At 41.4% G+C, this 27,541-nt stretch overlaps 1 protein-coding gene across 4 annotated transcripts in view; it reads right to left on the reverse strand.

Annotated features, from left to right (window-relative positions):
• SYNE2 (spectrin repeat containing nuclear envelope protein 2) overlaps positions 1–27,541 on the reverse strand; it is a 185,718-nt gene that overhangs the window by 110,767 nt on the left and 47,410 nt on the right. For all 4 annotated transcript variants that reach the window (XM_037393367.1, XM_037393368.1, XM_037393369.1 and 1 more), the window contains exons 29-46: positions 26,350–26,948; positions 25,298–25,477; positions 24,158–24,308; positions 21,468–21,626; positions 20,607–20,768; positions 18,114–18,215; positions 16,592–16,792; positions 15,422–15,587; positions 14,548–14,660; positions 13,579–13,781; positions 13,076–13,195; positions 12,684–12,972; positions 11,742–11,911; positions 9,540–9,852; positions 8,651–8,815; positions 7,410–7,766; positions 5,788–5,949; positions 4,308–4,445 (exon numbers count right to left, since the gene is read on the reverse strand). In XM_037393367.1, coding sequence (XP_037249264.1) covers positions 4,308–4,445; positions 5,788–5,949; positions 7,410–7,766; positions 8,651–8,815; positions 9,540–9,852; positions 11,742–11,911; positions 12,684–12,972; positions 13,076–13,195; positions 13,579–13,781; positions 14,548–14,660; positions 15,422–15,587; positions 16,592–16,792; positions 18,114–18,215; positions 20,607–20,768; positions 21,468–21,626; positions 24,158–24,308; positions 25,298–25,477; positions 26,350–26,948 — 3,750 coding nt within the window. The remainder of the gene's footprint in view (positions 1–4,307; positions 4,446–5,787; positions 5,950–7,409; positions 7,767–8,650; positions 8,816–9,539; positions 9,853–11,741; positions 11,912–12,683; positions 12,973–13,075; positions 13,196–13,578; positions 13,782–14,547; positions 14,661–15,421; positions 15,588–16,591; positions 16,793–18,113; positions 18,216–20,606; positions 20,769–21,467; positions 21,627–24,157; positions 24,309–25,297; positions 25,478–26,349; positions 26,949–27,541) is intronic.

The raw sequence follows: 27,541 nt of genomic DNA on the forward strand, positions 1-27,541 counted from the left end.
GCTTGCCTGTGACACAAAGCCACGGCTGCTACTGCCACAAGTGCTATCCAAATTCAGGGGCAAGAGCATTAGGGAGTCATGTCTCAGTCAGGGTGGGGAGGAAGGGAATGAGGGGCTCCAGAGCCAGTCCCTGGCACTGCCATCAATTCCCACAATGGCAGAAGAACAAGTCACCTGTGGTGTGGCCAGGTTGAACAGTCCACCAGCTGAGCCAAGGTCATTGCCCAACTGGATGCTCTTAGACAGCCCCAGTTCAGACGTAAAACGTAATCCTCTAAATCACCTTCAGCTATTGCATACAACAATATAAATGAAATGTCACAGGCTTATTGGGTCACACGGCAATACCTTAAAAATCTTTCTGCATTTCCCTTCCCCCAGTCCTTGTCTCTATCTGGTAAACTGTGATCTGTTCCACATATAGACTTCACGTGAGTGAATGCATACAAATACGCAGATATGACTACAGTGTGAGCTTCCCCATGGTACCAACATATAAAATGAGCAATGATAAATTCTTGTTGGATAAACTTACTGTATTGCTACTTTAGATACTATTTTACTAGGAAGCAGTCAACTATCCCCACAGCCGTATCACTTGTAAACTGTCACGGTCATCTGTTTCTCTGTGGGTCACGAGCTACTAAAACATATACCTGCTCCTAAGCGTGGGAAACATATAGGAGATTGTACATTCAACTCAGACATAAGATTTCATCTTAAAAAGACTTTGGAGTGCCACAGAACTGAAGTAAGCAGAAAAACTGAGCTCAGCTATCACAGAGCGAGGAGAAAATCCACTTTACCAGATAGAAATATAAATGCATCAAAACACACAGAAAAGTGTCCTGACACTAAAAAAAAAATCAGGATTGCTGTATACATGTTTTGCTTGTTTGTATGACTCAATGTACACTGTAGCACCACCTCTCCGGATACACAGGCACACAGACAGTGTCCACCTCCCAACACAATAATTTTAATGTTTCCCATAGTTTTTCAGTCTACTAGATGGTTGGGGAAGGAGCAAAACATGAGAAGGGAAGAGAATGGGGGCTGCTAACCAGCTACTGTCCTTCAGACAAAGCCAGGGCTCCCCTGTTGACTCTTCACCGTGCAGGCCTCCAGGAAACCACCAAATGTGACTCTGGCTTCAGGCTTGGGTATGACCCATAGTTTAAATCCTTTCTTATCCAACACCTTCCTCAGGAGAACAGCAGAACCTACTTCCCTTTCCCTTTGCAAGCTCCAAATCTTTTGAATATAAACAATCACAGTCAGAAGTGAAAGTCTGTCAGTTTAGAACAGAAGAGTATTTTCAGTTGGAAGAGACCTACAATGATCACCTAGTCCAACAGCCTGAGCAATTCAGGGCTGACCAAATGTTAAAGTATGTTTTTAAGGGCACTGTCCAAATGCCTCTTAAACACCGACAGGCTTGGGGCATCAACCACCTCTCTAGGAAGCCTGTTCCAGTGTTTGACCACCCTCTTGGTAAAGAAAAGCTTCCTAACGTCCAGTCTAAACCTCCCCTGGCACAGCTTTGAACTATTTCCAGTGTCCTGTCACTGGATCCCAGGGAGAAGAGATCAGCACCTCCCTCTGCACTTCCCCAGCTCAGGCAGCTGCAGAGAGCAACGAGGTCACCCCTCAGCCTCCTTTTCTCCAAACCAGACAAGCCCAAAGTCCTTCGCCGCTCCCCACAGGACATGCCTTCCAGCCCTTTCACCAGCTGTGTTGCCCTCCCCTGGACACATTCAAGGACCTTCACACCTCAATTGTGGGGCCCAGAACTGCGCACACTATTCAAGGTGAGGCCACACCAACGTAATCACCTCTTTTGACTGACTGTGGTTAATACACCCCAGGATGCAGCCTGCCCTCTTGGCTGCCAGGGCACATTGCTGACTCCTATTGAGCCTGCTGTCAGCCAGCATCTCCAGATCCCTTTCTCTCTCCAGCCACTCCTCTCCCAATTTATACGTGCCCAGTGCTACTCCATACCAGGAGCAGAATCCAGCATTTGGACTTGTTAAATTTCATCCTGTTAACCATCGCCCAATGCTTCAATCTATCTAGAACCCTTTGCAAGGCATCTTGTCCTTCAAGAGAGTTCAACAGCACCTCCCAGTTTGGTATCATCATCAGAATTGCTAACGGTGCATTCAACTCCTGCACCTAGATCATTTATAAATATATCAAACAGAACTGGCTCTAGATTTGAAGCCTGAGGTACACCGCTGGTACAGTCACCAGCCAGACGTAGTCCCATTCTTTACAACCCTTTGAGCTCTGCCCTTCAGGCACTTCTTCACGCAGTGCACTGTGAACCAGCCCATCCCACAGTTTGACAATTTGTCCAGAAGGATGCTGTGACCAACAGTATCAAAAGTCTTCCTAAAATCCAGAAATTTTACATCTTTTTTTTTTTTTTTTTTTTTACATCCACCACCTTCCCTTTACCCACTAGGTAAATATCATAGATGGATATCAAATTAGTTAAACAGCACTTTCTCTCCATGAACTCACGTTCACTGTGCCTGATCTGTGCCAGTCCTGTTTAATATCTTTATCAGTGATCTGGATGAGGGGGTTGTGGGCTCCCTCAGTCAGTTTGCAGATGACACCAAGTCAGGGGGCAGTGTTGATCTGATGGAGGGCAGGAAGGCTCTGCAGAGGGGTCCGGACAGGCTGAAACAATGGGCTGAGGCCAGCAGTTTGAGGTTCAACAAGACTCAGTGCCGGGTCCTGCACTTGGGTCACAACACATCCATGCAACACTACAGGCTTGGGGAATAGTGGCTGGAAAGCTGACTGGTGGGAAAGGACCTGGGGGTACTGGCTGATAGCCAGCTGAACATGAGCCAGCAGTGTGCCCAGGTGGCCAAGAAGGCCAACAGCATCCTGGCTTGTACCAGAAGCCGTGTGGCCAGCAGGACTAGGGAAGTGATTGTGCCCCTGTGGCACTGGTGAGGCCGCATCTTGAATACTGTGCTTGGTTTTAGGCCCCTCACTGCAAGAAAGACACTGTCCAGAGAAGTGCAACAAAACTGGGGATGGGTCTGGAGCACAAGTCTTAAAAAGAGCAGCTGAGGGAACCAGGGTTCTTCAGCCTGGAGAAAAGGAGGCTCAGGGGGGACCTCATTGCTCTCTACAGCTGCCTGAAAGGAGGCTGTAGCGAGGTGGGTGTGGGTCTCTTTTCCCAAGTACAAGTGCCTCAGGTTGCTCCAGGGGAGGTTAGATTGGATGTTGCCCAGCATTGCAATAGGCTGCCCAGGGAAGTGGTTGAGTCAGCATCCCTGGAGGTATTTAAAAAACCATATAGAGGTGGCAATTAGTGGTGGATTTGGCAGTGGCAGGTTTATAGTTGGACTTGATGATCTTAAAGATCTTTTCCAACCTAAATGATTCTATGATTCTATGATGATTGTGTTGTTCTCTAAGAGGATTTCAATAGTACCCAGCATGATCTTCTCCATAATTTTTTCAGGAACTGAGATTAGTGTCCTGGGTCTTCCCTCACCCCCTTCTTGTAAATTTGAATAACACTGGCTAGCTCCCAGTCAGCAGGGACCTCCCCAGGCTCCCAAGACCTTTGGGAGATTTTGTTGAGGCTTCCAGTTACAGCAGATGTGTGCAAGCCCCAGGTAAGACCTGCCAATGGACAGGCCAGCTGTGGAACGGCCCATAGACTTCACTGTGAAGATTAGCTTGGCCCTACCTTCAATTTAAGAATGTGGTGACCAAGGATCAGCAGTCACAGGGCACCTGTGAATGTAATACCCTTACTCTTTAAAGAACAGACTTAGTAATAATGTAATTTAGTAATGCATCTTGTAATTCATTCAGCTTGAATTCATCCTTCTTCCTCTGTTTTATTTTATTTATTTTCTTATGCTGTCACTCCTGGATTTCAGTTTTCTGATTTGCCTTCCTTATGGTGGCAAAGACTACCACAGCTAACTATAATGACATGGAAAGAAGCTGTATTGATTAACAGCTTAAAAAGAACCTCTAAATATCATAAAATAAAGACTGATTATGATGGCTCTGAAAACAAATATTGCCCTTTTGAACATATCCACTGAAAAATACAATGTGGCTAGCACTCTGGATAACGTTCAAAACTACCATGAACATAAAGCAGAACTATACACTTGATTTTGTGTACACAAGACAAAAATCTTGATTTTGATGCAGCAGTAATTGCCTCTTCTTTTATAACAGAACTTCAGCTGAAGCCCATGTGGAAACAAAAATTCAGTGACTCTAACAAATATAGCTTGAAATAACAGAATGTGGGTTACCTCACGTGCAGGAACTGGGGGATTAGATTGCAGACCCCCTTTCTCAACTGCTGCAGATTTCAGGACTTGACTCTTTTGGCACACCCTTTGCTGAACCTGCTCCACATCTTCTCTATATGACTGATTCTTGACATCCTCCTTTTGGTGTAAGAAAAATAAAAGAAACAAGTAATCAAAATGCCATAATCAAACCTGCTGAGCAGTAATTACAGTGCTTGAGATGACAAAGTTACAAAGCCCATAATTATAGGTAGATGAGGAAAACCACAACTACATCTCATAATTTATTGTGGGCAAGGTTATGGCAAAGGAAACCATCTAGGAGAAGCAGTGCTGTAATTCTGTTATGAATTTTTAGAAAAATTGCAGACTGCAAATGTGGTTCTTCTACCTACACTGTTCATGCTTTGTTACTCTAAGCATGGGCCTTGAACTGTGTGCCCCTGGATGCAATCTCAAATGCATTTTTAAAAAAGGTTAGACTTTTTCCTGAGGCTCCAGTCTTGTACTTGTACTGTAGACAGAGAGTCTGTGGTGAGGCACCCAGCACATTACCAGGCAGGATACTTCCCTGGGCAGCCCAGGAATTTGTTGTATGTACATGCTGAGGTATTTGCTGACTGTAAGTTCTGCCTGAGTTTGTTTATCATCTGGAAACAAGATAAAATAAAACGGCCACCTACACAAAATAAAAGAATGGCAAATCCTTACAGCATGAATCTGCATGGTTATTTGAGCTAGTGGCTGCAAGTCACACAGGATATGTACTGAAAGTAGCCCAACCTGCAACCCAGAATGAACAGATATACCCCAATTCTCGGCAAGCTCATGAGTGCACACCGTGCTCCATCTTGTCACAACCACACTGCTTTCAGCATCTCACACAGTTTGCTGAAACTTAAGGTCTGAAAAGAGCCTGGCTGTTTTCTCTGTAACACCCCTTTCAGGGAGGGGATGACAGCAACAAGAGCCCTGTTAGCGTTAGCTTTTTCATCTCCAGCAAGAACTTTGTTTCTTCCCACTCACTATGGCTCTAGCTCCTCAACACTACTCTACTCTGTCAAAACTTCCCTTGTACCAGGGTGCACAAAACAGGACACAGCATTTCAAATGCAGCCTCCTACGTGCAAAGTAAAGATGTAAATAAAAAATCTAAATAAATGAAATAGACTCAAGCAGAATAACAGTATTGAAGCAAAATGGTAAGAAAACGTCACAAAATGTCCAGGTGACTTGGAATACATTATCCTCAGCAAATCACTAATGGAAAAAAAAATTCCCTCCATACTAATTTTAAATGTACAGGAAAAGATTCAGAGGATTAACACATACTAAGCATACAGCACATCAGACAAAAATAGCTCACTGTAACTTGAGGGTTTTATTATTTATATATTAGTCATATCATCCCCACTGCAACTAAACTGTATACATATACCCTCAAATTCAATCAGTCTTGTGGAATCTCATGTTCAGTTACCTCTGCTGGATGGGTGTCCTTTCTTGTTTCATCACCTTCAATACCAACACCATCCTGATGTCTTTCTAGTTCTGCTTCACCACCCTGAACCGTGTTGTCCAGAATGTCCTCTTGGACCTTCTCATGTTTGTCCATACCTGGGCTCTCTTTATCAACCTCCCCCTGATTTGAAAAATACAAAATGTTCACAACCAGTAAAAGTCACAGTCCAAATTCTAAGTTTACTAAGGAATAACACACTCCACAAGCTGCCTACACTTTCTTCAATTTAGCTTAATGAAGGAAGCTGAAAAGGCTGAGGTAACCCAAACCCAGAGCCTCTTGGAAACGCCTGCTCAGATCAGTTTGCCGTATTGGGACCTCAATCACTATGAAACAATTTCAGGACAAAACAAACAGGAGTAAGGGCTCACATGATTTTTAATACTGTCATAGAAGTTTCTGCTCAGACACACTTGGCAACTCTAACTATTGATCTTGTTCCTTCTCCAGAAAATGCAGTACGGATGGTTTCCACTCTGATACTTTGATGGTCATCTCTCCCAGCTACTGCTACCACTCAATGGTCAGGTCCACGAGGGAATTCTCCAAATCCTTCCCTCAGTTTTGCACATGTGAAGTAATTTACAGTGATAATGTCCTGAGGTCCCCTAAAGATCAATGGTTCCAGGTTAGTGACCTCTCATTACCTACCTAGTGCACGCAGATGACAAAATGTGTTAAATTCACAGGAATGCTGCACATTTTGCATCATGGAGAAAGTAGGTCCAAGCCCTGGGGATGTGCAGAGATCTTGCATACTTCACATGTGCAAGACTGAGGGGATGATTTGGAGAACATAATTTACCATTCCTTTCATTAGACTAGGAAAATACATCTCTAAGACCACAAGTTTTAAGGAATTACATATGCATTTCTGGTGAACAGACACAGGCGTATATATGCATATATATTGACATGTATTAGAACATATTTGTCAGGCACCTGAAGAGTCTGCCCCAATCTGTCCTTGCTTTGATGGATGCCCTGTAACGGATTATCTGTCAATACACTGCCTTCCTCCAAAAGCAGACCATTTTGCTTCTCTCTCTGACATATTTCCATTGACGTCTTGATCCAAAGAGAAACAATATAAAAGACAACCAGCTTGTGTGACCGTTAATACTGTGTTTTAACATTAGATCTCTGAAAGGCACAACATTATTTATGAAAACAAATAGCACAAATTGTGTTGCAGTTCTAAACAAGCCCTACTGGTTTAAGAGAAGCTCTCAAAGTCCTTTGGCAGAGGTGTATCTGCAGTTCTCTCATCTATACACCTTCTCCCTTTGTATCCTGACCAAGGATACCTGCCCTAATCACAAGCAAGAGAAAGCTATGTGCAGGTTGTGTTTCAATGGAAGACTGCAGTTTTGAATAGACATTATTGGCTTGTCACAGACTTGTTAAAGTAAGTTACGGGAGTTCTTCTCCACATCTTTGATTTAAACACATATAATTACAGATGGCTTCATTTCAATGAAATGAAGGATGCAATATAGGATGCAACATACAAAAGGCATCTGAGACACAGATGCCTCCTTAACCAGTCTCCCATTGTGACTGTCATTAAATATACTCACATCATGCATTTCAAAAGGGTCCTTTAACTCCACTGCTGCAGGGCTCTCTTCTGCAGCAACAGGAGTATCAGAAGTGATCTGTGTCTCTCTCTTCAGCATTGCATCTGCCTTATCTTCCATCTGCATTTCATTACCAAACTCATCTTTTAACTCAAGGACTTCAGTGAAAATATTTTCCTCCTTTTGCTCAACATTTTCAAGTCTTTCTTCCAGACTCCTGTGTTTACTCTGAAGTGTTTCAATATCATCCTTAATAAACTTCTGCCCTGGTGAAGAGGTGTTTTGTTTAACAGTTTCTGCTAAAACCAAAATCTTCTTTAACATGTCTTCGCATCGACTAAGAGGTCCTTGTTGTTCCTTTAAACAGAAAGAAAACATTCTATTGAAAAGCATCTTCAATCAATATACTTAATGCTAAGATCTAAAGTCAACCACTAAAGTCATAAATAAACAACAATCTGTGCTGAAAAGTACATGCAGACCTGTTTGCTGCATGCAGAGAGTTAAATACTAAATCAGTAATTTTAGTCAGCCATTTTTATGAACAAAGGACTCCGAAGTTATAAGCATTATGACAATGATAAATAATCAGGTAGTATCCTGTGAGGTGTGTGGTGATCTTTCCAAGTTCTCAACTTGGAAATCCCCTCCCTCTCGTATTCCTTTTTACTTGTTAGAGGTATAGCAAATTCTGGTGGAAGGGAAATTGCAGTGATTCGTATCTGGCTATGGTTTAAGCTTTCAGTAGCTCTCTACACTCACAGCTACAAGACTGTACAAGACTTTTGACGAAGTGCAAAAGAATGCCTACTTATGCATGAAGGACACTTCTTAAAACTGAATTGGTCTCTCTGACATTTTCCTAAGCTTTCCACTCTGGCTAATTTAAAGGCACTTCATAACACCAAATTTAATGATCTCTTTCACCATTACATCCAGAGACACACAAAAAAACCCCCAACCAACCAAACTGAAGAAGCCTGTGTGCTTGAACTTGGACAATTCTACCTTCAGTTCAGCTGACAGCAAAGGTCCTTTCAGTTCATTAAGAGTGGCTTAGGACTACAATTATCTTGATGAATGGAACACCACATGTAGTTTATAAAGTTTATAAGTTTATAAAGGTTTCTTAGTTTTTCAGTTTGACACCATTAGCAGCTCTTTTTATATAAATATGATGGTCTCTACAAGTGCCTAGGGCATGGACCCACTTTCTCCATGATGCAAAACCTGCAACATACCTGTGATTTCAACTGGTTTTTCTCAGCTGATGGTTGTTCTATTGCTGGACCTTTACAAGCAGCAAGCTTCTCAGAGACAGTTTTCAGCTCAGTGCTCAGGCCCGTTACCATATCCTGAAACTGCTGGTGCTCTTGAACGTGACTTTCCAATGTCTGCACTATGGTCTAGAAACAAAGGAGTTTCTAGGATTAGTCCACCATTAGCTCAAATAAATATAACTCATCCACAGCCTGTCACAGCAGCACAAAAAACTTGCTTGTTTCCCTTAAGATACCCAGCTAACCACAGGTGCACAAAAAATATCTTGCCCTCTTCCCAGCACACCGTGGGCTCCACCATGAACAAAATCTTTACTGGTAGCCGGAAGTGGAAGAGTTTGCATTCCATAAGAAGGTACTTTTAAAAGGGATGTTTTCTATTAAAAATTGGTGAAAGATTAAATGCAGTATGCCACATAGGATGCAAACGCAATCTGCACTAATCTGGTTGGAACCAATAACCAACAGGATGCAGGAAAAGCCATTCATCCTTCCAAAAGGAAAAATGAAACTATCGTGGCTTGGAGATTAGGAACATATGCCTCAGTATTACAGCTCCCTGAACCTGTTTATGCAGGTACAAAATGTTCTTCACACTTACCTTGGTCTCATTTGTTTAAACATTTATCCCTCTGCAAAGCATAAGGCAGTGAAAAAATATGAGCTTCCCATGCTCTTTTTCTCACAGTAAGAGACAGAGAGAAATTCCCTGCCCTTCTACGGAAGAACTTCCACCACTCCCAGTTTTACCCACAAACTTGCCTGCTGAATGACACTACAGGCAAACAGTGAGAACCGCAAGCAACAGGCACACCAATAATCTCATAAGGAAAGACAGCGAGGTCCCAACCTGTAGCTGGCTGAGCAGATTTTCATGTTGGTGCTTTAATTCCAACCATTCCATCTCTGGGAAGCAGGAATCCCCAGTGTGACCCTGTAGGCAGTCTTCCTGGCTTTCCAATTCATTGAATCGGGAAGTTAAGTTTTCTGCTTTCTGCAGGAGGTTTGCATAGTTTGTCAGCTGCGCTTGCTTCTCCTTCAAACCAGGCTGAAGGGCAAAACCTATCTCCTGTTGCTGTTTCTCCACTTCAGTCAGAGCCAGTCTCAGATCTTCTTTGCTTTGCTCATATCGCTCCCTCTTGAACTGAAGTTGCTCTTGAGGGCTAGGAAAAAATACTGCACTTAAAAACTTTTTACTTATTACCCAGAAAATGTCAAATTGTGAATAAGTCAACCATTAGAATGAACTTGAGCACACTGAATAATTTTCTTTAGGTTTTAAATTACTGATCAGCTCAGACTGGAATTTTTAAAAGGTGATGAAAATGAAAACCACTGAAGTGACTGCATGATGCTCATGCTCTGTATTTTTCTGCCTTTCATTACAGCAGAAATTCTACAATATGGCTATGAATCTAATTTCCTTGACAACTTTTTATGACAGTCTCCTGAAAGGGAATAATCTGTAGCAGATACACATTGCATTGGTTGAGGTGGCCGTGGGGGAGTTGTAGAAATACAGATAACAAACCCAGCATATGCAATACGGGTTATGTCAGCACAGTCCAGTGCCTACTTTCCTGATACTGACACTGGATTTCGATTTGTGTGCTTTGTAAGCACGCAAGTTGATCCGCTGCAGGTGAACATGTTGCATTTGTCCACTGCAAATATGCAACTATTATCAGCAAGACAAAAGTGACATTTGTATGTTCACATTTGGTGATGAAGCTCAAATATTTTCCAGATGGAACTTAAATGCCAAGAGTTGAAAATATGATCCCACACAAACAAATCCAAATAAATAAAGTCTGGCTGTAATTCTGTAAAGTACAGCAGGATAAATGAGGACAAAAGCAAAGCTTAAGTGTTTTGGGTTTGGCCCCTCAAGATTCATGTTTTTTGGCAAATGACAAAGCATAGCCTCACATATGTTAAGTACTCTTGCTTCAGCTTCACACTGCTGCTGTTACTGTGTCACTTCTGTTATTCACAGGCCTGATCCTGCAAGGTCCTGAGCATCTCTTCAGATGTGCTGTCTTCAAAAGCTGTGAAAAACGTGCTCTGAATTCTGCTGTGTTGGATCCAGCATAGCCAATGCTCTACCTTTCTGAATGCCACTTGCATTGCTTGTACAGAGTGCTCAGTAGTAACAGAAGGCAACTGAATACTCTCAGAAATACTTATTTTTAATAATTCTTTCCCTGGATATTTTTTAAAAAAGCATACAGTGGGCCTACTCTTGCTTCCATTGCTCTCAACGGCAAAGTTCCCAATGATTTTACTGAAAGTCAGTTCAAGGACATTACGGCAGACAAATACCTTGAAAGCATCTGCATGTGCAAGACCAGTACTTCAGTTTCTGTTTATACAACACATCTGGAATCATCTGACATGTTTTAAAGGATCAAGACGGCTCTCAGACAGAGTTGCCACACTGCCAGCAACACTAAAGTGCCTTTGCTGACTTAACCATACCAGCTGCCACAGCCAAGAAAGCCTCTCTCAGAGCCAGAATAAACCAGCCTTTAAAAACTCTACTTTAAAATCCCAGCCTCCTGGATTTACCCCAAACTCTCTTCTGAAGCAGGACGAATCTCTGCAAAGGCAGATCTTACCTCTGCTGGGGAACCACGCCTGGGGCTGGGGCAGAGACCAGATCACATTGCAGGGAAGGGCTACCACAGTGGTTAAACCAGCGCACCCTCACTGCACAGTCCAACAAAACAAGGAGCACTGGCTGCACTGGTTTTTTTTCTTTCAAGAGTGGCTGAGCTACTTCAGTATCAAACAGGAACCTGAGGCGAGCTAGGCAGATCCCCTCAGCTGTCTTGCCACCCCCTCACGCCTCCTGCTTACAACCTACGACTGGACTGCTCAATCCAAACTGTGACCTGCCCTTCCACAATACTGCAGAAATACAAGTATTTTTGTAGGTGTCTCGTTCTGCCCACCAAGAACACAAATTCAATCCAACTGATGCAGGAAGAAGAGAAGAAAGTCAATATAGCAGTAAGTCAACTGTACTGCTTCTTGGCAAATTCCACATTACCTTCTATATTCAGTGGTTTGCTGACAGATGCTTTCCCACTTGTTCTGGAGCTCAGAAATAGTCTGCTGAACCACTGGCTTCCTACTTTTCTCATTTTTCATTAAAGTTTCTCCTAGAGCTACCATGTTCTGTATTTTGGCCTCTCCCGCATCTCTGAGAGCTGTGATTTCCTGTATTAGGTGAGAAGCAGAAGCAGTACATATACAACTGGGTTTGGTTACAAAATAAAACATATTACCAAAGATTTTTTTCATATTTTGTACATTGCTGTTCAAGACAAAATAATTCTCCTTCCAACTTACCACATAACTGATATATAAATGGATAGATCATCTAGGTTTAGCAAGTCTGGGATAATGAAGCTGATTTTTAAATTATTCTCTACCTAACAGAACCAATATTGTGCTGACCAATAAAGAAAACCTCTCCAAATCTTAGGGAGAGATATTTGTTACAATACTACCCCTTCCACAGAACAAGGCATGTAATCTCAGCATCCCCATCCTATGTAGTCAGAGAATAGAGGACACCAAAAAAAAACCTGACATTGGGGCCTGAGAGACTCGCCCAGGCAGTGGCACAGCCCAGCTGGACACCCAAGAAGCCACACACTTTGCAGAGGCTCTCCAGACGCCCCAGCTGTGTTACTGACCTCCCTCTTCACCTCTGGAGTAAGCTATGATGGGGAGATGCACGGCCACCAGCACCATCTGAGTTCAGTGCTGCTCCACCCAGACATGCAGCAGAGAATCTCATCTTACATAATAAACTATGCAAAACCAAACAAGAACAAAAAACCCCAAACATCTCCCCTCCCCAAATAAGCCACAAAACCACCTGCAGTCAGCAGTGACAGTATCTTACAAGGGACTGACTCATCAAGCATTCCCCTGATACTAGCACAAGCTGTGAAGTGGAAAAGGAATAGATTTAAAACAATACCTTTATCTGATTAATCCTTTTGTCTGATGGCAACTCACTTCCCTGTGAACTCAGGTTATTGACAGCCTCCTCCAGCTTTTTGATCCAGCAAGAAACATCCTGGACAAGTTCTTCAAAATTTTGTCCTTCCACTGGAAGTCTCTCAGTATTGCCTGTCATTTCACTTACATGTGTTATCAGTGTCTGATATCTACTAAGAAGATGAGCAGCTTCTGAAACAGTTTCATGTTCTGTCAGCCCAGTCTCCCTCAAGGAATTTACTAGCTGAGCCATGGAGTCAAATGGTTTTCTGGAAAACACAAAAAATGTTAATGAACATCTATTTGTTGTAACAACATGGAGCAATCTTCTTTAGAAGACAGTTCTCAGATAGAGACCAAAGAAAACAATACCTCTGTGCTAACAGTGTTTTATAGAAGTTTTCAAGTTTTGTCTCATCTTTTTGGATCTCTTTGAGTTTTTCTTCCTGAGCAATGAGCCATTCTTCTAAGACCGTGCTGCTTTCTTCAAGGCTAAAGAGAGTATAACAATAATAATAATAGAGGTCAAAATGAGAGGCATTACATGACTCGAACCCGCTGACAGCAGTGTTTTGCTGAAAAGGTAACATAAATATAATGCACCCGAACAAGCAGAGTTTTAAGCACAAGCTTAATCTTCAGTATTTCAGATCATCTCACTGAAACTGTCCAGAAGCACATACTGCCATATAACATTGAGTCTGCTACAAAGCGAACAAACACATAAAGCAAACAACAAAACACTCACTACCCTTTATTAAAATATGATCTTTAAATAAAAAGCAGGGTTGTCTGCTATTCAGTATGGCTGTTTAATAATGAATCATTTTACATCACTTGTGATTAAAATGTCAGAAACTACATTAGTTCCCTACCTACTGAGCTGCTGGAGAGAAGCACCAAGCTCCTTTTCCCGTTTCTGACATTTGGAGACCAGTCTTTGTAGTTCTGCTTCTTGATCTCTCACACAGCTGTTAAGGTGGATAATGCTTGCTTTGGACAAGTAATGCTTCACTTTATCCAATAAAGTTTTAACTTCTTGGATATCTCTGTCTTTGCCTTCAGATGTTAAGAAGCGCTGAGTAAGAGCACAAACACAAGATGCATTTGTCAAATTTGCTGTGGTAGAATAGGTATTTATGTTACAAGAGTTTTTCAACTCCCATTACCTCCACAAATGTTTTCTACAGCAATTTCAGTTCCTGAAAAGGAATATATGTTAATTCACAGTTTGCTTACTATTCCACTCGTGAATGGAAAATTTGCTGTGTGTAAAATCAGGAGAAAGTCAAGTAGATGACTTGGATCTACAGCACAAATACACACAGAAGAAATAGGCAAGCAGCATTCAAATCTAACACTGACGTCACTGTCTTTGGCTGCTTAACTGTGATTGCCTCTTCCAGATGTTGGGGCTTTTCCATCTCTTTCCCGTTGATTCTGTCTGACAGAGGGAAAATCTGGCTAAGCAAAGCAAAGTGAATGCAAATTGTTCACACTGGAGTCCAAGAGGGGTCAGAATTTCATTTTATTCTCTACATACTTGACTTTCTGCATCTTTGCACACTTAAATACTTGGTCAAGGTCCACTGACTTTCACTAACTACTGTCCTGTCTCTTGTTTGCCCAACTATGTCTGAACTTGAAACTGATATTCCATTTTAACAAAGTTTTATTTTCATTCCACTTACTGTCCTAATTCTGTAAGTCACATGAAATGTTCTCGCAGCCTCAAGCTACAAAACCACTGTCAGTGAATTCACTCCCAAGAGTAGTCTTCCGTGTAAAAAATTAAAACTTAAAGAACAACCAGCTTTAGAAATTAGAACATTTTAATGTTTTACCGTTAGCCTCTGCAGTCTTTCTTCCATTATTGGTTTTGTTTCTGACAGGTCAAAGCAGTCCTTCAAAGACAGCTGAGTGCTGCTGAACCAGTCATTAAAATTCTTGCATTGACCTGAAAAAAAGATACATTCCAATTTTCTTCATTAATTGTATTCTGCAAAAGAAAATCCCATTTAACACACAGATTTCAGACAATTTTTAATTACATTTATCAGTGCTACTGTCAAAGGTTGCTTTTCACTACAGACCATGTGACAAAATGCTGAAGGCCACACATGTTTTTACCCAGCATTAATTGACAATAAACATACCTATTCACTTGGGAGGGACAGCCTGCTACACATAGCAGTTTCAATAAAAAAGACTTAGTATTAGCCTTTTGGCAACTTTTCTCATTTCCACACAAATAAGTATTACTCAAAAACTATCTGAAGATGAGACTACCTTTAGGCCTAATTGTACACCTGCAAAATCCCATGTCTGCATAAAATAGAAAGTAATTAATTATGTTATTCCTTCTCACAACCAAGATTAAATAAAAAATAACTGGAAAAATGAAAATGTTTGATTTCTGTAGTTTTTAATGAAATGCTCTGCCATTTGTTCCTCAGTTATGCTTTATACTACTTTTATCTATTTTTTTAAAATGTAAAAACAAGAAACAAAATACTTTCATTCAGACTGAGTGGTTTGTTGGAATCAAAAGCCATTTTTAACCAAATTTTTATCTTGTACAGAATCCTGAAGTAGTTTGAGATATTGAAACAGTTTCAGACATCTAAGCAAAAATAAATTCATTGCATACCCTTTAAGTGATTGGCATGGTCAATAAAAGCCTATAAAGCTACATAAATGTGAAATGTGCTTGCTTACGGTTCAAAACTCCTATAAAGTGATCTTGAAACACACGTTTCTTCTTATTAAATAAATCAATAACACATTTAAGCTGCTTATTTAATTCATCCACATCAGGACAATCCGTCTCTTCTTGGAGTAATGTGACAAGGTGTTCTTGTTGCAGAATTTTCTGGTGTATCTCCTAAAGTTAAAAAAAAAAAAAAGGACAACCGTTAAAAAGAAAATTTTGAAGAGCAATCATAAGTACACTGCATAGAGCTGCTTAGTAGAAACTAGGGTTTTGCAAAAGAGTTTAGTCTTGTCTATGTGTCAGAAAAATTTCTTAAACTATATTGACATTAACAAAGCAATCAATAGGTAGATGTAAGCAATAAACTATCCTTGAGCAGTGTGTATGCATTTGTATGAATACATAACCACACACACATTCACTCATGCACATTTTGGTATCACACAAAATAGATACATGAAGTGCACAGTAACACAGTGTGTTTCAGAGCGGATAATACTACAAGTTGTAATGCCTTAGCTGCCATAGGCACTATTCCACCCCTAAACACTTTAGTCTGTATGTCAGGTTGAAAGGTAACTTAAAAGAAGCTGTGAGAATTCATTAAAAGCTATATCTTTCTTCCAATGCCTGTGATTTCACTGCCCCAAACACTAGTGGTCTGACACCCAGAACGTGCATAATCCACTCAACGTTCAACAGGTTTAAATCTTGCCAGCCTTGAACCTCCAAGCAGGAAGCATCTCTTTCTTCACCTCTCTCCCTGGTGGAAAGAGGATGGAAAGTTGGCTGAAATTTGCCTACTGGGAGTTTCCCTTGCAGGAAGGTTCAGGTGGCACAAAGATAACCTCTGGATATTATCCAGTCCTGGAAAAGATACAACTCAGTACCCCCGCTGCTGCTTCAACATGTGTTGGGTGGTATTCTGTTGTCGTGCCTATCACTTAACCATTTCCAACAGCTGCAAGGGTTAATGAACTACATCTGATAACATCCAGTGAAAACAGTCTTTTTGTTTCATGTTTCTGGCAGCTTAAAGAAATATTCAAGCCAGGCTCATCACTTGAGTTATTCTAGCAGTTTACAACATATACAGGAGAAACACTTACGAAGACTTGCCCAGGAGAGAAATAATGAATGAAATTATAAAAGATGCTCCATTTGTGGCACATTACCTCTAATTTAGTAAAGATCTCTAAGGTGTCAGAAGGAGACAGAGCTTTTAAAAGTGATTCAGTCATTCCAATTTGTGTCTTGGCCAGATCAAGGTCTCCTTTTAGTTCTGCTGTATTCATGCTGAGTTCACTGGTCCCCTGCTTCATTGACAAGAGCTCTTTTATTAGCTCCATTTTTTGCACAACAGATGATCTGATGACCTAAAAATTGGAAATAAGCGTATGTAAGAAATTATGCTGCATTGATTTCTTATAATATTACAGAACTCCACAACAGACATAAAAAGCAATGAAATGATCCAAAGTCCAGACATTTCAGTCACAGTTGGTTCCAGTGTCTTGTCTTCCCTTCCCACTCCACAAATTGAAAAAGAATAGTATATAGCTCTCCTTTTCTGAGAGTAATGATCTCAGATCATCTTTATAAGCAATGCATTTACTAGTGCTGCCTTACTAACAGTTTGATTTGTCAGCCTACTCCAGGATCTACTCTCAGCTGGATAAAGGCCTCATATGTGGTTTGGCTACCATGAAGAAGAAAGTACCAGGTCTTTCTGTAACACACTCCCCTGCAGTGACCCCACCGGGGCAAACTCCTCACACTGATCCAAAAAAACAGGCAAGGACAGCAGAGAGGTGGGGACCTCTGGCTCCAGACTAGTCACTAAGGAGGAACAGGCCCTTAACCTTACCCGTAAGGCTCCCGCAGGTTTGCCTAAGACAGCAACTCAACTAGATCACAGCCACCTGCTGAAAGACCACCCAGGGGGCTCAGGGCACCTGCTGCTCCCAAGGAGCACAGCGTGCACAGTACAAGGTTGCAGAGTCCTTTCCTAATCTCCTTAGATCACTTTACCCAGTGAAACTCTTCCAAGTTCACTGCCTGCTGAGGATAAACACAAATAGCTAAACTGGGTCAAGCTCAAGGGGCATCTGACACTGGGAGCGGACGCTTAGGGAACTGCTATAGGATCAGGGTAGGCTAACGTGGTCTCAAATGGGGAGGATTTTATTCTTTGCTGTATGAAGGTAACACAAGAAGATGATATTCCTTCTGATGTCCCAAAGAAAAATACCACAGTAAACACCACTTTATGCAAATAGCTACATACTACCAAGCTACATTAAGCCATGTCCAGGTAAAAGGGTGGTTTAAAATAGACAGTCAGCATGCTGAGTTGCTGGGATCCCCAAAGGGATGATAAGGTCCACCACGCCACCTTCTCGGCCAACAGCTAAAAGCCAGATATCACTGATACAGGCCTGCAAACCAGCTGTGTCAGGTCTAAGCCCCTAAAAGCCACAGGACTGAGAGAGGACTATGTGTTTTAAATGACGGGTTTTGGTCTGACAGCTTGAGAAAGACAACAAATGAAATGTCACTGCTAATAGCCAACAAAACAACTCCAATTTTCTTTGGGTAGATTAAGTCAAACCAATCAATGATTGTGCCAAAGGTGATACCAGAAGCAGGGCTGTAGGAATGAGTGCTGGCATATTAGCTGTAAAAGCTTCTTCACACCTGTAGTTCCAGTGGAGGTTCATTACTATTCAGAAGTTCTTCTATCTCAGCCACCGTGTTGTCAAATTTCTGAAGCTTCTGCTCCTGGACTCGTAAGCATGCCTAAAGGTGGAAAAACCCACATCGTTAACTGTGTTTCCCCCTAGGTTGTTTCTATTACCAAATTATATTACTAATATTCTGATTCTGCATTTTAGCATATAACGCTCCCACAACTGGTCCATTGCCTGATTTTCAAATCAGCGAGTTAGATTTTTTTTTTTTATTAGAGCCAGAAACACGCTGTTGCTCAGGCAAAGCAGTTGTTAATGCAAATCCAGCATAAATTTAACAATCTTAATTATTTTACTTCCATATTGTCCCAAGTAAATTTGAAGGAAAATAATCTTAATTTTGTATTTATTTCTTGCTGCTTCTATTAAAAAAGGCTATTCTCAGATGTTAGAGACTTAAAGTCAAGAATTGGCATCCTGATGATACACTTCAGTAGGGATGTGATAAAATACAGCACATGCTGTAAGCACTTTTTTAATGTAAATTCTTTGTATACGAAAAGACTTCTACTCATTTGAATGGATTTTGGAACAAGCCAGTAATGTGAAAGTAAAATACCAGCTTCAACTTATGAAATAGGATATATCTAAAACAATCATATTGTCTCACATTCCCAGATCGATATTCCAAACTCCCTCAGCACAAAGTATTCCTCTGCAGTCTCTGTACAAGCAACCATCAAAACCCATTCACGTGCTGCAGCCCTTAAAAGAGTTCCCATTTGTGTACTGGCTATAGGGGAAAGCAGAACTTCTCTCACGTTATTTATACTGAAGCCATCTTTAAATACGCAGTCAAATAACCATTACTCTGTTCTTTTGTGACAGGCTTCTTGGCAGCACATGCACCAGCGCTTTGCTGGGTGGTCACAAAGGACGCTGGGTTTCAACCATATGGGCCATGATACACGTTGCAACAGTTGGGGGTTTTGTAACATGGTTAACATTTACAGAGATGTTTCAGGATCAACAACAAAAGAAATAATAACAAATTGAGAAATGAACCTGAGGCCTTCTGCACTTTAAATCATTCTACAAAAATACCAATGCACTGAGTTCAGTTTTCTCTCCTATTCTGGTTTTATAGTAGCTCATGGGAAACACGGTTTCTCTTTCCCTTGCCCTCTCCTCCCCTCTCCTTCCAGGATTATCCTCTCAAATAGGAGCAGTGGAGTAACTTTAGCACAGCCACCTCCAGCACGGCCCTTCCTAACCACCCGTAGGGCACATCAGGGGCTTGGTCTCATCACGCCAGGACTGAGCAGTTTCCAGTAACAAATGACTCTTTAAGATGCAGTTGCCAGCTGGTGCATTTTTACTGGAGCCCTCAGTGACCTGAACTACCCCAGGTAAATTCTAACAATACAATAACAAAGGCAATAATAAAGTGACAAAATATCCACCTCTGCATAGTGTGTATACTACTGTTTCACTGAGAAGATCTATATTCAAATAAAACCTTGGCTTTTTACTGCTCTTCAAATCAAAACAAATGAGCTGTGCTAACAGTAGGCGTAATGCTGCAAATAAGCATAATAAAAATCATGGCATTTTTAGCATGTAAACACCGAGAAAAAACTGCCTACATATTTTCAAACAAGTGGATATGGGATATATGTATGTCTCAACCCCACTCAAGCAGGAAATTATTTTTGTTGAGCTATTACCACAACGAAGCAGGGCAGCTGGTCGATTATGGCCCTTAAGCCAGAAATTAAAATATTTACCTCTGTACGTGAGGCTTTTCAATGGCATAGAACTAGCGCATGTTTTTTCACACCCAGCTGCACCCTGATACCAAGAGTTGATGCTACAGCGTGTGCAACAGGGGCACGGGCAGCCCAGGCTCTGCTGATGGCTACCTGTGTGCAGCCCCTGGAGACCCTCAGCAGCCAGTCACTACTAAGGGTGCTTTAAGTTATACCAGAGAGCACACTGGGACAAGGGTCACAGCAACAAATAAGCCACCTCTGCAACCTCTCCTTGAACACTGCCCAGCCATTTCTGAGGCTCCAGTATCTTCACTGATAGGCATTTTCAAACTAGAGAACTAATCATTAGCCTACGCACACTCTCTTCCCTTTCTTCTCTAGGCACAAGGAAATATGTGCACCACCGTGCTCTAGGCTTCAAGCTTCCCAGGCCTTCTCTTTGCTGTATGTTTGTACAGCACAAAGGAATGAGGGGGCTTTTGTAGGCTAAAGCAGCATTTACAGTGTTGCATTAATTTTAAACAATTTAGTATACAGATATGCCACCAAGTCATGAGTTTCCAAGACCTGTATCCCCAATACATTATGCAGTATCTTCAGTGAATCCATCCATGCAGATATAATTGCAAATGTTACAGCTTCCTCTGCTTTTGCAGTGCTGGCATTTCTATGCAATGTGCATGTTTATATCCTGAAGAATAAGAGTAAAAAATTTCTATTCAAATTACCTTCAGCTGTGTAAGGTCCTCTTCAGTCAGACAATGGGTTTCTGCATTCTTCAGTTCTGCATTTGCCCAAGCATCGATTGCGCCAGATAAACCAAGGAGTTTGTCCCACAAAGCCTGAACTCTTCCCAAATTATCACAGTAGTTTTCAGTCTTTTCATTGATCTACCATGACATTTATACATAGAAAACACACAGAGATTTCAAAAATGTTGAGTTATATTCTAAAATCAAAAGCAGCATAATAAAATCAGAGCAAGATAAAACCAAGCACAAAAACAAGGGCAGCAAGGGGGAAAAAAAAATCTCATGTGTCTTCTCAGTGAACTGGTCATGGAGAACATATTTAAATCCCTGCCACACATGTCACCATCATACCAATCACAATGGCAGCTTGCCAGTTTTAAGGCAGGTTTAGGAAGAAGCCTTGCTCATTAATGTTTATCTACTCTCAGTAAATACCATCTAATCTCAGTATTGATGCACTGCTTAGATCAACAGTGGCAAACATTTCTCACCAAAAGCACCAGCATTGTGATTCTCCAGACTGTCTCCCAAAGCCTAAATCCACAGAGGTTGTTAAGGAAGCTTACAGGTTCATGCAGAAAACACAGATATTGCCTTTCTGCATTTCCTAGAATTATCTACTGTCCAGGAGGACTCATGATGTAAACTACCTGAGAGATCAGAAACATTACACCAATAGACACTCTGCAAGCTTTCCTCTGGTAAACACTTGGATTTATCTCTTAAGAATCTTTGCCATATTGCACTTCATTTATTCCAAATATTACACACGCGTCAGACTCAATTACTATAATGCATAACAGATAAGACCACCCTGATAATTTACTTTTTACATACATCCAGCCATCTGTCCACAATAATGTTAGCCTCATTCTCAAATGGAGGCTCCTCAAAGCTTCTCATTTTATTGAGCTGCAATTGAAGGTTTTTGCAGATCTGATTTATTTTGTCTACATCTTCTGAGTGTTCATTAAATTCTTCTTTTGCCTCTTCAATCTGTGAAAAAGACCAAATGGATATTTACCAGCATGTTTGCTTATGACTGTTCATTCAGTAAAACATTTTTCACTGATGTGCTGTTCTTTTTAGTTTAGAGAAACAACAGCATTACTCAAAATCATGTATTTTATATAATATGATGAGACTAGGAATGTATCCGTTGTTGTTATATCCCTGTCATGCTGATAGGAACATTTCCCTGTTAGAAATCCTTATTATTCTGGTATCATCTGCAAAACAGCTGAGTGGGAACTGCAGATAATATATTTCTCCCTAAAGGCAGCCAAAACCACCGTTTGCTTTAAAAGTCACAATCGCAAGATCCAAGAGGACTGTACATCCATACACAGAACCTCAGTTACAGAAATCAACAATGTATACCTAATAATTGTCTGAGATACTACTACAACTCTAAAAAATATAACCTGGCATTCTAACCCCCAGGTTTTAAACTACTTTTTTTTAAAAAAAAAAAACAAGCTTAAAGCCTACTTAAACGTAATCATTGTCAAATATGCCATTGCCAGAAATGGAAATGTCCCTTTTTCCTACTTCCTAGTTAAAAACTAGACTACCTCTTTGTGCTGAATGATGATGGCAGTGTTTACAAACAACATGGAAGCTGGCTGGAAAAGAAACACTGACCTCTGGTGTTAGGCAATCTGGTACCAAAAGCTCTCCTTATCTCCCAGAGACAAGCGTTACATCTTCCCATACGGATTCTGACAGCCACTGAGAAATGGGGATGGCAGAGCAGCGCTCACAAACCAGAACAAGGCAGTGGACCTTCTCTGCTATTATTTTATATAATTATAAAGAACAAGTCATCAGCACCCACGGACAGGCCTGTACCGTGCTGCAACTCTTGCAGATCACAGTTCTGAGAGTGGGAATCCCAAGACTCGGGGTGAAGAGGAAGGGTTGTTAGCAGAGAGGGCTGTCCGTACAAGCAGGGGCCGGGGTATGCAGGCAAACTCCTCCTGCAGCAGGAGCCTGAGCCATACAAGGTGCCAGAAGTCTCACTGGTGAAACCAAGAGAAGACTGCCTCAGCTACAGGGTGGGTGCTACATGCTGACACCACCCCATTGCCCAAGGGAAGAAACCACATTGCTTCTTAAATTTAACCATCCCAGGCACTGCCTGAGAGCAAATGTTCCTGAATGACTTGGGTGATGCCTCATCAGAAAGCCTAAACGTGGCATCCAAACAACCAGTTACAAAACCCAGCCAGGAAACGTGAAACCTGCACAGTAAAACGGTCATGACAGACATGCTGCCGTTCCCTAATCCATTAGCTATGGACAACTGTGTCTGGTGGCTGTATTCATTTAGCCAAGAAGAATGTAGCTGGCTGCCAAATTTTTGTCTGAAAAAGCAGTAAACTTTAAACTAAATGAGGGGATGTCCAGCAGGGCATTCATTTACGCTCATTCAGTCTCATCAGCTAATGTAAAAAAACACTGCAAATGTTTAACTGCTGTCAAAGACAGCAGGGAGCAGATGTCAGTTACGGAGGCCAAGGCTCTTATGTAGAAGGTCTGTCATCTACATAGGTTTGTAACACAAGAGAAGCAAGAGGAGAAATACCAAACTACGTTGTTATGGCTTCTGACAGCAACACAGTTCAGTCAGCAAAGTCAGCGTGAGGACAGAGATTCATGCTGCAAATGTAAAAACCAGCTCAAGGAAATACTGTTATCATCAGCCCAAGTCAAAACCATTCTGGCCTGCAGAAGTCCACATCCCAAGGCAGCACCATGCTGGCAGCCCCCACGCTGTCTCTGAGCACAGTGGCAATGACACACAGCGAGGTACACAAGCTCCAGCCTGGGAAGCAGGACAGGTCTGGCATGGCCCAGTCTCTGAGCAGATATGCCAGCTGACAGCCTTACAGTTTCTCTTCCTGATCCAGCTTGCCTGGGGCTAGCTGAGGATCTCTGCACAGCGTTGGATGGTGCAGACAAACCCTGTGGCTCTGCCTGGGACCCAGTGACATGAGCAAGGAGAGGATACACATCTAAATTCTCGGTTATAAGCTAGAGCAACAGCACAGAAACAAGCAGCCCTAAGGAGCTGCGTTACTTTACGTTTGCTCTAAGTGGTACAACATTTTAAAGTATCTTCTTAGTAACAAATGAATTTGCTCTTTTTATATATTTACAAATGGCCCACTATAAGGCTTTTTTTTAACTTGGTAGAAAACACAGAAACGTTCGAAAGGGTATGGGTGAATATGGCTGATTTCAACATGTGCTTTTAGTAGAACAGGATTTCATCTGATTTTTGTACTTGATTATAGTTTTTCTATGGGGTTTTGCTTTTGTTTTTTTTTTAATCCCTCATCTTTAACAAGACCTTGATTCACTAAGCAGAACTGGACTTCAACTTAAAACAAAACCAGAGTATGGTCCCTAAAGTATTTTGGAAGCCAAAGCCAGGTCTTAACATTTGCCCTGAAGTCTAGGCATATAAGGTAAACCCTACAACTGAATGCTCCCAGGAAAGGCTTTTCATCCTTTTCACTCACCTTTGTTATCAGTCTATTCAGATTCTCCTTCCCCATGTAAGAAGCTTGCTGTGAAAGCATAATCTCCTGTTTCTGGATAATGCTGGTCAGACTAGTTTTGCAGCTTTGATATTGCTTCAGGAGCTCCAGAGCCCTTGCACACTGCTCCTGGCTGTTAAAAAGAGATGTATTATTTATGGCCTAAGCACAAACCAGCAGCCTCAGCCTCTTATCTGCTTCCTTCTCCTATATTCAAATATGTAGGGACTTGACTACTATGTTTGGAAGGGAGAAAAGGGGGGCTAAACCGTACCAGTCATAAACCCTGCAATATTGTGGGATACCTGGTGTGGTATTTGGACAGATTTTGGAATCAGAAATGCCCTTCACTATCATATGCCTCTGACTGACATTTAACTGTGATGTGACCTGAATGTGACTCTCCCACCTGAAAGGTGAGCTCAGTCACCAGTAAACTGAAATACAGGTGCAGTAGATATCACAACAGCTTGGGTGGTGGACAGTGGGAAATACCACCTCAGCCCAGCCTTCACTGGCATATGAAAACAGATTACTCCCACTGACACCCGTGCAAGCCATAAGGATTAACCAGAACTGTGCCAGTCCATGCAAAGCCTCTAGGCATCTTGAAAAACTGTAAGAGGAGGACAGATGCCTTGGGTGATCAATCATAGCCTTTCCCAGGCCTCACTCTCACAGACTTATCAAACCAAGCTCCTTTAATCTTTGCCTGCAGAACAGACTGTTTTCCCAGCTGTCCTCTTCCATTTTTTCAGTTTGACTTTTCTTTTTTAATGTGCTGGCATGAAATTTACAGCAAATACGGAAGACACATCATTCCCAGCCACAGACACGTTTTTCTTTTGGTTACCAATTAAGTCCAACACATCACTGCATATCTGCTAAATGATGGGGCTGTGATGTCTTAAAAATATATAAAATTCATGAGCTTTGGCTGCAAATCATTATGTGCAATTCTTGGCTTTATAATAGTTTACAGCATCATAACAGTAAAGTTTGCAACTGTTTCAGGATTTAATTTACTTTAAAGTATGGTCTAAGGCTTTTTTTGCTGTTTCATTTTACCAGCAAAGTTCTTACTTGTACAATACTACTTTAAAATGTAGCTTTTCTCCTTACCATTCAGCAAGCAAGAGTTTTGTATCCTCCCATAACCTCTCTGTAACTCTGCACTGCTCATTTGCTTCCTCTGCTTTTTCCTCTTTGATCTGTAGGAGCTTATTAGCAATTTCTTGCATAGGTTTCATTTCAACAGCAACACGATCCAATTCCTTTTCCAATTCCATTAATGATTTTAGCCTTTATTAGAAAAAATTAAATACAGCCTTATATTAAAGAAAGTCCTTGATTTTTTCCCCAATATAATTATTGAGTTCCCTAGAAATTCACCCCGAGCTGCATATACTGACTGTATTTAATGACATTATAGAAAGTCTAATTTGATCTTCAGCTTGTTGTAATTTGACACAGTCCTTCAAATGAGTTATGCTGACCTAAGCCCTTTGAGAAAGTAATCCAAAATCCTAAAGGCCAACAGGGTCTGTATGAACCTTCTGAATCATTTTGTATTAAAAGTGCGTTCTACCTGTCTTAAAATACAGTCTAACAAAGGAAGGTATGCCATAGTGTGGGATTTCACAACTGAAAAAATGGCACAGCATACAAGCCCCTCTCCCCTCCTCCCTTTTTCCCTCCGCATAAACAGCAGCGAATTGGTTATTCATCCTTTGCAAGGCTGCAGAGAGATCCTCTGAAACAGTACCAGTGACATACAAATCATGTTAGTGGCTTTCTCGTGGTGTGGTGAATTAACACAAGGCTTCCACACCGCAGAGTTCCAGATCTCAGGCATCAGTGCTCAGGAAGAAGACCCGTTTCTCTGTTTGACAGTTTTCTAACTGAAAACTAAGATCATAACAGTCAACCTCCTTCTATTTTTTTCTTCATCAATGCTGCTTCAAACTCAAAGGAGTTTAAAAGAAAAGATAAAAGGGAGAAGACTTCCTTATTTAGGCTGTGATAGAACAAACAAAGCAAGTTCACAGCTTCTTTCAATGCTCCGCAGATACCTCAAGACACATTCAGGTTTCAGTGCTCTACTGAGAAGGGGCCACAGGCCCTCCAAGTTCATTGGAATTATGGAATAGAAAGAGTTTTAAAAAAGGATTCACCTTTGTTGAACAGCTGGAATCGTTGGATCCTTCAAGCCTATTTTGTTAATTCTGTCACATAGATCCTGAATATTTTTAAGGAGTTCACCGTTTTTTGTGGAAAAGATCTCGTATAAGTCTTTTTCCTCTGAAAGCATCTGTTCACTTGAGGAATCACAAGTTGCCTTTAGGGCTTCAGATAAAGTCAGAACAAGGTTTTCACAGCAAGTCTTTCTCCCACATTCACCATCTTCCAGACAGATATCAACTGTTTTCAAGCGTTCATCCAAACATTTAGCCTTTTCTATCATGTGAGAAACTTCTTGTGCAGCCTCTCTCAATGCTTTTCCCTGTGTTTCAGGGTGACCTGGGGGATCTGTGAGGCATTTGATGGAAGACTGACACTTCCTCAATGAGGCCATGAAATCTTCCAGATCTTTGAGGACTGTCTCACGGATCTGCATTTTATGGCTCATTTCTTCAAGCTGGTTTTGATAGTAAATCATGATTTTACTTGCAGCTTGCAGATCTATTGGATTAAATTCATCTCTTGCTGAACTCTCTAGGTGTTCCAATTGTTTGCACACTTCAATCTGATTTAATATGGACCTCTGTAGCTCCTGAAATTGAGAGAATGACAAACAGGGTTAACAAGTGAAAGAAAACTTGTATCCTGCATTCAAGCTAAACCTATGACTGAAAAACAAATCATGCTAGCAATATCTGTTTAGTATGCTAAACAGGGCTGTTCAGAAAAAAAAAACCCCAACTCTTTTATCCTACTCTGGACTTTGGTGGAGGGAAAGAAAAAATAGAAGGAAAAAGAAAAAGGTATTCCACACACAGGGAAATTGGTCAGCACTATAGAAAGCTCAAGCCTCTTTCCAGCAATCAGACAAAAACGAGAGAATGATGGTGATAGTCCTGAGACTGAAACTAGCAGGCTCTTACAGCGGGAGATCACTCAGCACAAGCAGGCACACAGATGTTTGTTACTCTGCCACCTTTTAAGTTCTTTAGGCTACACTTTTTGAGAAGCCTTACACGCATTTAAAAATCTCTTGATGAAGTCTGTGTGCTATCTGGTTACAGATTTCAGACAAACAGCAGTGTGTCAGTGTTGTGAAACTCCAAACATGCAGAGAGCTGGGATAAAACTAAGGGTCCTCCCAGGCAAAGAGTCGTCTCAGGCAGACAGTGCATATCCCCCCTG

Source organism: Falco rusticolus, chromosome 7 (assembly GCF_015220075.1).
Source record: "Falco rusticolus isolate bFalRus1 chromosome 7, bFalRus1.pri, whole genome shotgun sequence".
NCBI classification, from domain to species: Eukaryota; Metazoa; Chordata; class Aves; order Falconiformes; family Falconidae; genus Falco; species Falco rusticolus.